This window comes from Microtus oregoni, unplaced genomic scaffold, assembly GCF_018167655.1.
Source record: "Microtus oregoni isolate MIOR12 unplaced genomic scaffold, Mior012 000023F_ref0000262, whole genome shotgun sequence".
Lineage (NCBI taxonomy): Eukaryota > Metazoa > Chordata > Mammalia > Rodentia > Cricetidae > Microtus > Microtus oregoni.
Window position 1 is genome coordinate 2,380,375 of NW_024543082.1, and position 13,441 is coordinate 2,393,815.

General features: G+C 40.3%; 1 protein-coding gene across 12 annotated transcripts in view; it reads left to right on the forward strand.

The window, feature by feature from the left end:
- Lrch3 (leucine rich repeats and calponin homology domain containing 3) overlaps window positions 1–13,441 on the forward strand; it is a 107,470-nt gene that overhangs the window by 51,828 nt on the left and 42,201 nt on the right. For all 12 annotated transcript variants that reach the window (XM_041672972.1, XM_041672979.1, XM_041672978.1 and 9 more), the window contains exons 7-9: window positions 7,522–7,612; window positions 8,881–9,001; window positions 11,407–11,555. In XM_041672972.1, the coding sequence (XP_041528906.1) occupies window positions 7,522–7,612; window positions 8,881–9,001; window positions 11,407–11,555 (361 nt within the window). The remainder of the gene's footprint in view (window positions 1–7,521; window positions 7,613–8,880; window positions 9,002–11,406; window positions 11,556–13,441) is intronic.

Genomic DNA, 13,441 nt, shown 5'->3' on the forward strand with positions numbered 1-13,441 from the left:
TGAAATTCACTGGATTGAGTGGCTTAAATACCACTGACAAGATTTCTGATTTATTGCAAGTCATTTGAACGTTTTTGCTTCATTTTCCTTTATAAGTGTTAAGAAGTTGTTGAATGTTGACATCACTTTGAGATCCTTTTAGTCTGTGAATTCCTTAGCTATATATCACATGCCATGTAAGATGTGGAACAATCTAAAGTGCAGGAATTAAATTAAAAAGCTTTCAAAAGAAAGCTTTCAAAAGTAAAGAAGTTGCAATGACCATGGACTTTACTCAGCAGAGAACCTCCCAGGCCTTTGTTTAGGACCTGTCAGTTTTGCTAAAACCACAGTCCAGATGAGCTTGCTTTGTAATTTTCTAGCCTAGAATAGATGAACAAATGTCCATGTAGTTTCTAAAAACAGATGTAGCCAGACATTTCTGTGGTGTATTAAATATGTATCATGTTCAGAAAAGGCAGCTTATTATAGTCTTTATTAGAAATTACTAAAATGAAACATTAAGTGTTTTACAAAGGAGTAATCTAAAGCTGTCTGAAAACCTCACTTACATGTAACAGGATTTCTCAGGGAAATAGCGTGCTACTCACTCCACAGGGATTTCACTTACTGTTCACTGCAGATTCTGCCAACCATACGGGATTCCTCACTCAGCTGGGCATTTGGTAGACACAGTAATTACTCAGGAAATAGTTGTTGAATGAAAGAAACACTGATTTAATCAAACAAATACTGCTTCCCTCCACATAAAGTCATCAGAAAGATCTTTGCAGTGACATTCTAGGGTGCTTAGTCTGACTATTAGATTGAAGGCTTAGACACTGCGAAGGATATTTGAACAGCAACTCTAACATAGTTGCTTAAACATAAACTAATACGGCAAAGAAAATGAAAGTCATACTGTAACCACGCCTACCGAGACCACCCTCTCGGCTCAGTGTTCCTGCTCAGAGGACTGAAGCAGGTCAAGGATGCCAGGGACATGACAGTTGGAAGACTGTGTGGTGTGTAGGCCTCTTGCAGGAGGAGGATTTTGGCAGTGAAGAATATGAAATGATTCAGATCCTTATTGCCAAGAGTTTTCATTTTACCATCTATATTCTCTTCCTCCTTGCCTTTTTTCCTAGCTCAGTTCATTGCTTATAATATGGAAACACTTGTTAGGTGTGGACGGAAACCTTGATTTTCCTATTTTGTTTTCATTAAAGTGTTTTACACGATACTCTTACAAGATGTACAATACACCAAAGTTGGCTTTTCTTTTGAGTACACACAATTGACTTTCCCTGGTGGAGCTGGTGATTCTTGGAGGGAAAACTTCCTTCTCCTGGAATAGCAGAGTAGGAGCATGAAATTGCTCCTGCTGCTCTTGAGCTAATTATGGTGAGTGCAGTGTGTGTTTGAAGACCACCTGAGGAGACATCAGGGATGAGTGGTGCGCTTTGATTGAGGGCTGAGAGACTGTTCCTTAGTTCTGAGACTGGCCTAATTTATGTTTGGAAATATTATAGTACTTATTTTAAATACATAGTGAATATACTATATTACCTGGCATATACATAGTATAAAATACTGTATTACCTGGCAAAGGACTTGAGTGCATGCTTGCTAGCAGATATAAGGTTTGAATTTATGCAGGAAAGTTCTTTCAGGTTTCTAAGTAAATGGGAAACCTAAACAGTGTAAAGATGTCATTTCTCTCCAAAAGAATTAGAGATTTTAGGAGCAGGGCATTACAGTTCCTATCATAATCTCTAGTTGTGGTCACTCATTAGGCTAGTTCCTATAGTTTCCACTTTTTTCAGAGACAAACTGTTGTTTCAGAACATTCCTGAAATGTGAATTTGATACATATATGTAGATATAGCTGGCCCTCTGTTTTCATGAATTCAGGGGTTAAAAAAAAAATTACACTTTGTTCTTGTCATTATTCCTTCGGCAACAGTGCAGCATAGCAGCTGTTTACATGGCCTGTGTGTTACATTAGACATTATGAATACCCTGAAGTTGATTCAGAGTACACGGGCAGGGGATCATCAGGTATGGTGACATGTGTCTGTAGTTCTACCCCTCAGAAGGCTTAAGTATGAGGATGACTTGAACTCAGGAATTTGGACTCACTTTAGACAACAGTTTCTCAAAAAGCAAACAAACAATAATAATAACAACAAAAAACCCTGCTGGGTACAGTGATACATTCCTATAATCCTTCCACTTGGGAAGATCGTCCTCAGCTACAATAGGGAATTCAAGACTCTTTCTTAGCAGCAACAACAAAAATACAAAGGGTATCCATAGAATTTATGGAAATGCTTTGATATTTTACATGTCATCATTTCAGTCTCCCTAGATTTGGATATCTGTGAAGAGTCCTGGAACTAGCTCCCCATGAACACTGAAGGGAAGCTTTATATGTAATGTTTCATTTAGTCCTCTAGTACCAGGTGATGAAATGTTGTACTTCTGTTTTTTCTTTCAGAGGTACAGAAGATGAATAGAATTGTGTTATAGTTAGTGGTTTATTTGTTCAAAGCATAGATTTGGCGTTAGAGGCTCTTGGTTCTGAGTTTCTGTCTTCTTAGGGTACTACGCTGTTTGTTATCCTCTCCAAACTTCCGTTTTCAATATAATATTTGCACTGGATATACTCTAGCAATAAGTCTAAATTAACAGATATATTCTGAATCTGAAAGTTCTTTACGTGACCCTAAAACCTGTGTTATTAGGCAAGGATTCATTCGGATAGAGTCCAGACCTCCAAAGAATCCCTTAACTCTTTGAATATTCAGTACAAACTAGACAAGCTAGTACTTTTAGTTCTTAGATTTAACCATCTTTTGATGTTGAATTTTTTTGTTTTGTTTGTTTGTTTGTTTTGAGATTGTGTGTAACCTTGGCTGGCCTGGGATTCACTCTGTAGACCAGACTGGTCTCGAACTCAGAGATCCCCCTGCCTCTCTCTGCCTCCCAAGTGCTGGAGTACTAGGATTAAAGACTTTTGTCCCCAAGCTAGGCTGAGACCTACTTTTTGATAAGATAATTTTAGGCATCTTTATTGACTAAACATGTCTATTTTTGTTGATGTGAGAACAAACCCAAACTAAGGAAATACTGAACCACTGACTGATAAGACAAATCCAGCTGTGGGACTGAAGAGATTGCGTGGGCTCAGAGATTGCGAGCACTGACTGCTCCTCCAGAGAACCTGGGTTCAATTCCTAGCAACCACATGGAGGCTCACACCTGTCTGTGACTCCAGTTCCAGGGGATTTAACACCCTCATACAGATTTACAAGTAGGCAAACAACAGTGCACATAAAATAGAACCCAGGAGACTCCGACAGGAGGGTCAGGTTCGGAATCAGCTCTAGACTACAGAGTGAGCCACCGAAATCAAAAAGACCTGCCTCTGTAACCCCACCCTCTGAATTTATTCTGTTCAACAAGCCTGATCTTCTAAAAGCCAGTGACCATTCTTTATTCATAATATTCTTTTTTTTTTTCCTTTGGTTTTTGGCTTTTCAAGACAGGGTTTCTCTGTGTAACAGCTCTCTGGCTGTCCTGGAACTTGCTCTGTAGACCAAACTGGCCTAGAACTCACAGAGATCCGCCTGCCTCTGCCTCCCGAGTGCTGGGATTAAAGGCACACACCACCACCATCCAGCACATATTAACATTCTTAGCACCTAGAACGTCGTGTGACATTCAGTCAATGCTCGATGCACAAATTCAATTGAAATAGATTGAGTAGCTTTTTAATAAAACATGCCCTCATTTAAGAGCACATTCCCACTGAAGTGATAACTTATTTGATGGTTTGTTCAAGACTGTACAATCCTTGGGTTCTATTTTCTTAGACTAAGAAGCTACACTGTAAACCCCATTGTGCTATACCACTTTATCATCTTGCTACCAGTTACCAGTGCATATGAAGCTACTTTGGGGCTAGTTTGTTAGAGAGACTGAAGTTTATGGGTAAAGATAGAACATGACAGAGATACAACCTGGAGGCCAGGTAGATTTCAGAAAAACGCTTTATTTTAGCCAAGCATTCTAGTGCCTTCCTGTAATCCCAGCCCTTGAGAAATAGAGACAGAAGAGTCAGGAATTAATGACCTTGGGCTGAATGAAACCCTGTTTCAAAAACAAGCAAAACAAAACAAAAAAAAAACCCAATCGTTGCTTTTCCACTTAGGAAGATTTATTAAATAAAATACTGGTAGACTAATTTTGTAAAATAGAATTTGTTACTTTTTAGATTTCTAATTAAGTTATTTTTTAAAGTTCATTTAAAAAGAAGCAAGAAATAAATCTATAAAACTCCTGAAAAAATACCTCTAGGGCTAGGAGAATTTAGATCCCCAGCACCCGTATAAAAGCCTGGGCATGGCAGCACACATGTCTCCAGCATGAGAGACAGGGACAGGTGCATTCCTGGAGCTGACTGGCCAGCCATCTTAGCCAATTCAGCGAGCTCCAGGTGCAGTGAAAGACAGTACTCAAAAAAATAAAGTGGGGAGTCTCTAGCCTCCACATGCACGTGCATCCCGTCACATACACGGAAGAACGTCCTGCTGACCACAGACAGTAGTAACTATAAAAGGAAAAATAGGTTAGACTTCATCAAAAATACAGCTCTCCGTACAAAGAAAATGATGGCCATAGCCTGGGGACAATATTGGTAAAGCGTATGAATGATGCACGACGAGGACCTGCAACTTACAGTGATCAGCAACCCAGTGAAGAGATTCCTCACAGAGATTTATATGGTCAGCACACATACAGCAAAGTATTCCACATCATTGTTAATGACAGGAGTGCAAACTAAGTCACTGTATTCACATAGAGTCGCAGGAATGACTAAGTTCAAGGAAGGTGACCATACCAAATGCTGGTGAGGGTGTGGAGCAAGCAGAGTGCTCGGAATTGTTCACAGAAGTGCAGGACTAGTGCTTCCAGTGCTCCAGCAGTTCTGCTGAGACATGACTTACCGGCAGTGACTCTGCCAGGGCAGTGCGTCCTGAGTGTGGGAGACCAGCACAGCCAGCGTGCACAGCATTTCCGTTCCTCCCCTATCCCTCAAAGCTAGTTCTTTTTCTAACACAAGACCCAGTAGACAACTCATCTGCCCCGCCAGTGTCCTGCCCATTCCTGGAGTTCCTGTGAGTGGAGTCAGTGTGTGGCATCTTGTAGCAAACTCCCTGAGGGTCGTTGGTGTTTGCATGTATCCTTAGGATCTGTTACTCAATTTCCACACTAATGTAAGATTTAACAAAGGAAGAACCTCAGAGCAGTGTTTGTCCCTAACAACAACAACAAGGGGACAAGAATTCACTACAGAGAGGTGTGTGGGAACTTACTGGCAAAACAGAAACGTCCTCTGTACTGATAGAATTACAGAGATACAGCATTTTGTCAGCATTATACACAAATATTTAAATGTGTCTAAATTTTATTTGAAAAAATATTATTAAAGGTAAAGATGTGGTGGCACTCACCTTTTAATTCCAGTACTTGGGAGGCAGCAACTGGTGGAGCTCTGAGTTCTAGACCAGGTCAGCCTGGCCTATAGAACAAGTTCTAGGACAGCCAGGGCTACATAGTGAGACCTTGTCTCAAAAAGCATAAAATAAGTAAATTTTAAACTATAAAAACAAGTGTGTGTGTAGAGAATGGCTGTAGGCACAAGGGAAATAAGAATTGCGGAATAGCGGACTAGTGGCTGTTTTTGTGTGATTGGTAAAAAGGAGAGTAGAGAAAGAGCTTTTGAAATCCACAGCAGAAGTCAAAACCCAGCAGAAGGAAAAGGCCAAGGGAGCCCTGTGGAGAGCAGTGGAGGTTGGTGCAGTGGGGTGTGCCATGCAGAGAGCAGTGCAGGGGTGGTGCAGTGGGGTGTGCCATTCAGAGAGCAGTGCAGGGGTGGTGCCGTGGGGTGTGCCATTCAGAGAGCAGTGCAGGGTGGTGCAGTGCGGTGTGCCATGCAGAGAACAGTGGAGGTAGAAAGAGGATTCAGAAAATGTTCTGGAGATTGTTTTAAGAATAAGCTGTCCGAGCTGGGCAGATGGCTCAGCACATAAAGACACTTGCTGCCAAGTTGCTTAAGTTTAGTCCCTGGGAACCACATGATGGAGGGAACCATCTGATTATACATGTCGTCCTCTCACCTTCACAGACACATGGTGGTGTATATGTGCCTACAACATATTAAGGGAACAATTCACCAATAAAACATAACTGTTAAACATATGTACCAGAGTTGGGACCAAAACCAAACCAAAAAGGAAAAGCAGACAAATAGATGTAAACAGTGGGCAGTCGCGGTTGCCCTCCCATCTTCACGTAGGTCATCCAGTTAGGTAAACAAAGATGGCCAGCAGAAGGCACAGCGAGGAACAGTGCTTATCATGAAGCGTGAATACCTGAGTTCAATCAGGGACCCATGGTGGAGAGAACTAATTCCCAAAGGTTGTCTTCTCATCACTCTACGCAAAGTCAACAAAGAAACTTCAGCATTGAACTACATCACACATGAAATGTCCTTAACCAAAATATAGAAGATATTCTAGCAGAGATACAGGAGCTCTGCTCTTCGTGCAGTGCAGCCTTCTCTGAAGCAGACCACAGTCTAGACCACAAATCAGTCTTGAATCCTTGGTATATACTTGAAAACTTACGTTCCAAAAAGAAAAAGGAAAATCTCTTAAGAAGTGGGTAGATTCCTAGACTTGTATGACCTACCAAAATTAAATTAAGATGGTATAAACAACTTAGGGCAGTATCAGTCAATGAAGATTAAGCTGTAGTCAAGTCGCCAACACAGGAAGGTCTAGGACCAGATGGATTCACTGCTGAATTTTACTAAACCTTTAAAGAAGAGCTAGCGCTAGTGCCCCTTCTGCTGTCCCACTGCATTGGGAGGTAAACTGCCAAACCTGCCCGTGAAGCCAGGTTACACTGGTACCAAAACCAGATAAGGAGAATTTTTCATTTGTTTAGGACCTGCATTTGTGTGCATGCGTGTGCGAGTATGCCTGTGTGTGGGGGGTGTGTGTGTGTGTGTGTGTGTGTGTGTGCGCGCATGTTTGCTTGTGTGAAAGCTAGCAAGAGAATCATGGGAATGATGCAAGATCTTCAGGGACATGAAAACAGGATGGTGGAACAGTTGTGATGATAAAGCAGAAAGGGGTTGGCAGGAGGGGTGAGACAGATGAAGACAGTGTGTTGACGCGAGTCTGGAGAGGCTATGAGATGAAATCCATTGTGAGCTAACATTACACATGCGCACAGTGGAAACAGAATTGAGCAGTGGTACTTTTGAAAGTGGATTCTGAGCGTGGAGGCTCATCCTATTCTGTTTACTTTGTTCCTATTTGGAATTTTCCTGTTAAAAAGCTCAGAGAATGTTGTTCACTTAGCTCTAATCATAGGATGTTTGTTAATAAAGTTGTAACTGGTTAATTTCAGATGTTAATTTTAAAAATATTCAGCCTCATAGTAACAAGTAACACTTCCTTTGGACAGCCATGAAGAACTGTACTCACGTCCTTATGGAGCCCTCGATTCAGGCTTCAATAGTGTGGATAGTGGGGACAAGAGGTGGTCAGGAAATGAGGTAAGTGTTCTCTTCATATACCGGAACTCCTGACTTAGAAAAATTACATAAAATGGAGATATCAAAGAAAGGGCAAAAAACTTACATAGTCCTGCCATTGGAGAATTCTACACTGTTTCGTCCCATGCATGTTTTCTGGAAAGCTGAATAGGAGTTGAGGTGGTTAAAACTGAAGCCTAGCTGGCTCTTAGGAGGCTAAGGCAGGAGGACCACGAATTGAAGACAGCTTGACCTGGGTAGTAAGTTCCAGGCAGCTTACACTGCATAGCAAATCTCTGTCTCAAAACAATAAAAGCCCTGACATTAGAACTTGATGGCTGATGATGGAGCGGAGCAGTGATAGGAGGGGCGCTGGAAGCCGAGAAAGTAAGTAGGACTGGAAACCAAGCTTCAAATTGTAGGTCAGTGGTGGAGCTCTTCCTTGGCCACTGGCAAGGGCTGGCTTTACTCCTACAGAAGGTGGGACATCTTAGTGAGTTCATTCACATGCCAAAAATACATGGGTTTGTTTGTTGGTGTGTTTTGATTAATTAATAGTATTATATTATATATATGTAAATAGTATATATAGTCTATAGTATAATGTAATTATATTATTAGACATACTTCAGGAGGAAATGACAGGTGGATCTCTGAGTTCAAAAGAAGCCAGGACTACATAGTGAGTTCCAGGCCAGCCAGGCCTGTACAGTGAGACCCTGTCAAACCTAAAAAAGTTAATAAATCAAATAATAAGTAACTCAAACCAAATTAATATTACATCACAACTTATAATTTGTAGTTATGTATGTATGTATATATGTCTTGGTAACTATGTTCATGAATATTTCAATGCATATATATGTAGATAATTTAAACCCGTGTATATACTTAGAGTTCTGAATATCCTTCTATTTTTGCTAATTGTGGTAAAGTTTACCATTTTAAAGTACATATTTCAATTGTATAATTCATATAATTATACAATATTCACTGTCAATTCCCCAGACTTTTTTGCTTTATCTTTTCTATGTAAATTTTAGTTTCTATCCCTGTTCTTTATATTATCTAAAATTGGAAATGATGATTTGTTTGTTTTTGTATCCTTTTTTCCCCCAAGACAGGGTTTCTCTGTGTAGGCCTGATTGTCCTATAAACCAATCTGTAAACCAGGCTGGCCTCGAACTCACAGAGATCTTCCTGCCTCTGCTTCCCAAATGCTGGGATTAAAGCCATGTGCCACCACTGCCTGATGGAGATTATGGCTTTTAATGCTTCTGCTTTTTAAGCCTACAGATGAATTTTCAGATTTGCCTCTTCGAGTGGCAGAGATTACTAAAGAGCAGAGACTTCGGAGAGAGAGCCAGTACCAGGAAAATCGCAGCAGTGTGGTAGTCTCAAATGGTGGAGGTAAGCATGATTGTGATGATGTTTAAAGCCTTGAATCGTTAGCTTGTTTTGTTTTATATCAGGCTCTCCTATAACCCAGACTGGCCTCTAACCCGTTAAGTAGGCAAGGTTAGCCTCAAACCCCCTCCTCCTGTGTCCACCTGATCTTCCTACCTCCTGCTGGGAGTACAGGTTTGTTCCACCATTCCTGGATGTGTAGTGCTGAGGATTGAACCCAGGGCCTTGCGTGTGATGGGCAAGGACTTTGCCAACTCCCACATTAACGTTGTTTTTGTTTAAGAAAGAAACAGTTTGATTTGGCTTAGGGTTCCAGAGGGACGCAGTCCACCGTGGTGAAGACGACATGGCAGCATGCAGGGAAGGCATGGTGAGGGCCTAGGCAGTTAGTGATCCCCATTGTGATGTAATCTTTGTCACACCCACTCTTTGGTTTCTGTGTCTATAGCTCCTTCACTCTTCTAAAGACTTCTGTTTATATATGACAAAAAAAAAAGTTTGGAATGAAAACCGAATTTCTCATTTTCAGTTTGTAATTAAAATTATTTCCCTCAAATACTTATTTCAGAGGCAACCTTAGAAAGTATAGTTTGTCTGCAGTAGATTTTGTTTATCTTGGTCTTACTACAATATTCTTCTGAAGTAATATTGTCTCTTTTTAGGATTCTCTATTTTAATGAGACTTCTTGAGCTCTTCATCAATTGTGTTTATCTGCTTGCATTTGTTTTGAACTTTTAAAAATAGAGTTACCTGTTTATTCGGAAGGAGTGTGCGACCGCAGGCACGATGAACTTAGAGGACAACTTTTCTCTCCTTCCACCCTGTGGTTCCCATAGATCAAATTCAGGTCATCAGGTTTAGCAAGAAACGCTTTTCCCTACTGAATCATTTAGCCTACACTGTATAAAATGAGTTTTCACCCCATTGTCCAGGCTGACTCTAGCTCCTGGGTTCAAGTAACCTTACACCAACCGCCTGAACAGCTGGGACTAAGGTGCCTACCAGCATGCCCGTCCTCCAGGGCGTGTCTTAGTGTAGCTCTGTTTCCCATCTGGAGTATGTTCTTAGAGCTTCTGAAGACTAGCTTTCTTATTCTGACATTTTGAACTTAGTAGTCATTTTTATAAAATATACCATTCTCTCTGCTTCATGTACTTCTGAAGCAAGTTTTAGGATTCCGTTCTGTATTCTTCCAATTTGAATTTTAAAGTCTAATGTTTAAATCTTGAGGGCCAGTGCTGAGGGAGAAATACATAGATTTTCTAGAAATGCTTATGTTTTTGAGAAACAATTTCATTTCTAATTGTTTTGTCTTCTCTGGTTTACATTCTTCTTTATTTCTGTCACTTACCATCCCACTCATATCTTAGTAATTTTATTCTAAATTTTGCTCTCATATTAGTTATCTGTACCGTCATTATATTTAAGACAACATAATTTCCAACTGTGCCTTTCAGTGTGGTAGCCACTAGCCCCATGTGGTTATTCAGCATTTGAAATGTGGCATTTGGGGACTGAGGAGGTGGCCTCAGTGGATAATGTAATATCACCTTATAACCTTTTAATTCTTGTAAATCTTAGTAAACTTATAACACAAAATTCAATTTAATATAAGTTGCAGTTCATTTAAATTCAGTGTTCTGGCACAGTAAGACAGCATAAAACTACAGTTGGGGTTTATCGTACTGCTTGAGAAACATCTTCGCAATGAGCTCTTTCCTAGTGAGCCATTTAACTAGCTGTTAAAAGTAGTTAACATCCGGAAGCTTGTAGATGAAAGCATTCTATGTGTCTTCAGCTGCCTCCTCTCCTCCAGTGCGTTTCTAGGGGAGTAGACGTTTTGTTTAAAAAGTTATACGATACACTTTCCAGTCGGTGTCTTTGAGAAGAGAACATTTTTCACTCCCAAGCTACTGCAGAACTCTCTGAAGCATTGCCCTCTAGCAAGTAATCTTCTAATAGGGAAATCTTTGTGCTCTCTTTTTTTTTAAGTTTGAACTGCAGGAAGGGAAACAGTCAATAAGTTTCTTATCCCATATCTTCTGTCCTCTTTTGAGTTAACTGTTACATTTTCTGGATCTCAAACTAATGAAAGGATACAGACGGCCTTCTGTCTCTAAGCAGCAGCCATCTTCTGTCCCACAGACTCAGGCTGCCTGTTTAAAACACTATGGAGCCATCCAGAGAAAAATAAATAGATGTCAGGGTCTAAACTTCAATGGTTCACCCTCAGTTTTTGCATTCTTTAGTGTATTTGGACTAAGTTTTGCAAGGGTCTATAGACTAACTCCTAAAGGCATATGTCACAGAACAGACAAAGGGAAAAGGGAGAATGTTATTTAAGCAGATGTCTTTATTGTCTGTTTAACTTTGAATCTCTCTCTGTCTCTTTCTCTGGGGTGTACAGTGGAGCATGATCTGGATCAGATTGACTACATTGACAGCTGTACTACAGAAGAAGAAGAGAACGATGTCAAACAGCACAAAGGCTTGGATGCCAACAGTCTCAGCTCACAGTTCATGGCATACATTGAACAACGGCGGATCTCCCATGAGGTAGAGTCCCGTTCTAGCCTAAGAAAGTTGGTATTCCTACTGAAGACAGTTCGGGCTGGCGTAGATTTCAGCATGGCAGTTATTTATTGGTTTAGACCTATTTGTTTTATTTTCCATTCCAATCTTAGATCTGGATTTTTCAAACTTAATTTGGAAAAATCAGGAAGTAGTCTAAAAAATGGTTCAAATTTTATCCTTCAGATAAGAAGGCAGGTTTCATTCATTTGAAGATGCAGTAAAGGGGACCCGAGCGTGACACCTGAGCGTGACCTCAGGCTTTTGCAGAGAGTGCATGGGACAGGATACTTTTCCTTACTATATTGTTTTGCTTTCTGACTGGCTTTTTTCTTTCCTTTTCTTTTCCTGATTGGTTTGCTTTTATGTTATTGCTAACTATAAATCATAATTTGATAGGTAATTAATTAAGCCAACGTTGACTTTTGAGGAAACATTCAAGTTACCCATAGAATAATAATAAGTTTAATTATACTGATGCTTTTATCCTATGTTAGCAGAATATAAATTGTTTGCTATTAAAATTCTTGGGTGTCTCGTATAATGAAGCATTGAATTGCCTACAAAACAAGTGGGCATTCAGACCACTGTAGAATCTCTGCCAATTCCTCAAGGGTCTCAAGTAGAACAACATTCTTCAATCTATCTAGTCAGCAGAGTAAAATGACTTCATTCTTGTGTGTGCTGTGTTCATGTCTGGAGTTTGTCCCAGGCTCTGAGCAGGCAGTTGTCTGAGGAACACTGGGGCCTTTTTGAAGAGTGATGTCTTTAACTTAGCAATCAAGGATCAACTGCTTCAAGCGGAGTGACTGCGGAGCAATAGCATTCCTCCAGAGAATCCTCTGCTCCTGTCTGAAGGCTTTGAACACAGTCGTTTTTGTTGCAGTTCAGAGGACACTTGTTTCTAAATCAGATAAAAGCACATAAATCAAATCCTGTAGCCAAAAAATAATGATAGACCAGGGATTGATAAAACTGACCTGTGGTTCAAGCTGTTAGAAGCTATTAGTTTCTCTGCTGGAGTCAAGACTTACTTTCTAATAAAATTTAAATTAATAATGCTACATAATACTCTTTAGAGAAATCCTTTTTTTTTTCTTTCTTCCTTTAATCACTTTATAATGATAGGTTGTGTGAGTGGAGTGTCTATACAACATGGAACAGAAACTGCTCACTGGCCTACTGAGCAGTGTCCCTACCACACTATAGAGGCTCCTTTAGTGTTTTTAAGTTCTAACTACTTTTGTGCGGTAGCTGTAATTCTTGGCATAGTGCTCTTGGTATTTCTGTGTCGTGTCACTTTCTACAATTGGGCGGTGCGTAACTTCTGCTGCAGCAGTGGAAGGGAGTCACACGCTAGCTCAGCAGATGCAGCTCAGCTTGCCGGGAGGGAGTTCTGAGCTCTTTTGTTTGTTTTGTTTTGTTTGTTTCTTGAAACAGGGTCTCTCTACAGAGTCCTGGCTGTCCTAGAACTTACTGTATAGACCAGGCTGGCCTCGAACTCACAGAGATCCACCTGCCTCTGCCTCCCTAGTAATGAGATTAAAGATGTATGCCACCATGCCCGGCTGCTAAGGCCCTTTTTATTCTGACAATATTACTCTTTGTAATCACTAATTAATATAAAAAATAAAAAGATAACCATTTAAATAAAATAAATATTCATAGAGTTTGCATATTTTTATTTATCAAAGCCCATGTAATATGAGTTTTGTGTGTTTGTTTCAGTTTGGTTCTGCTTTTGTTCATTTGTTAATATGTATGTGTTGGTGAGTTTGTCAGCACACATACCACAGTGCATCCATAAAGGTCAGAGAACAACTTTGGAGTTGGTTCTCACTGTCCAGCTTCCTGGAGATTCTGGAGGGCAA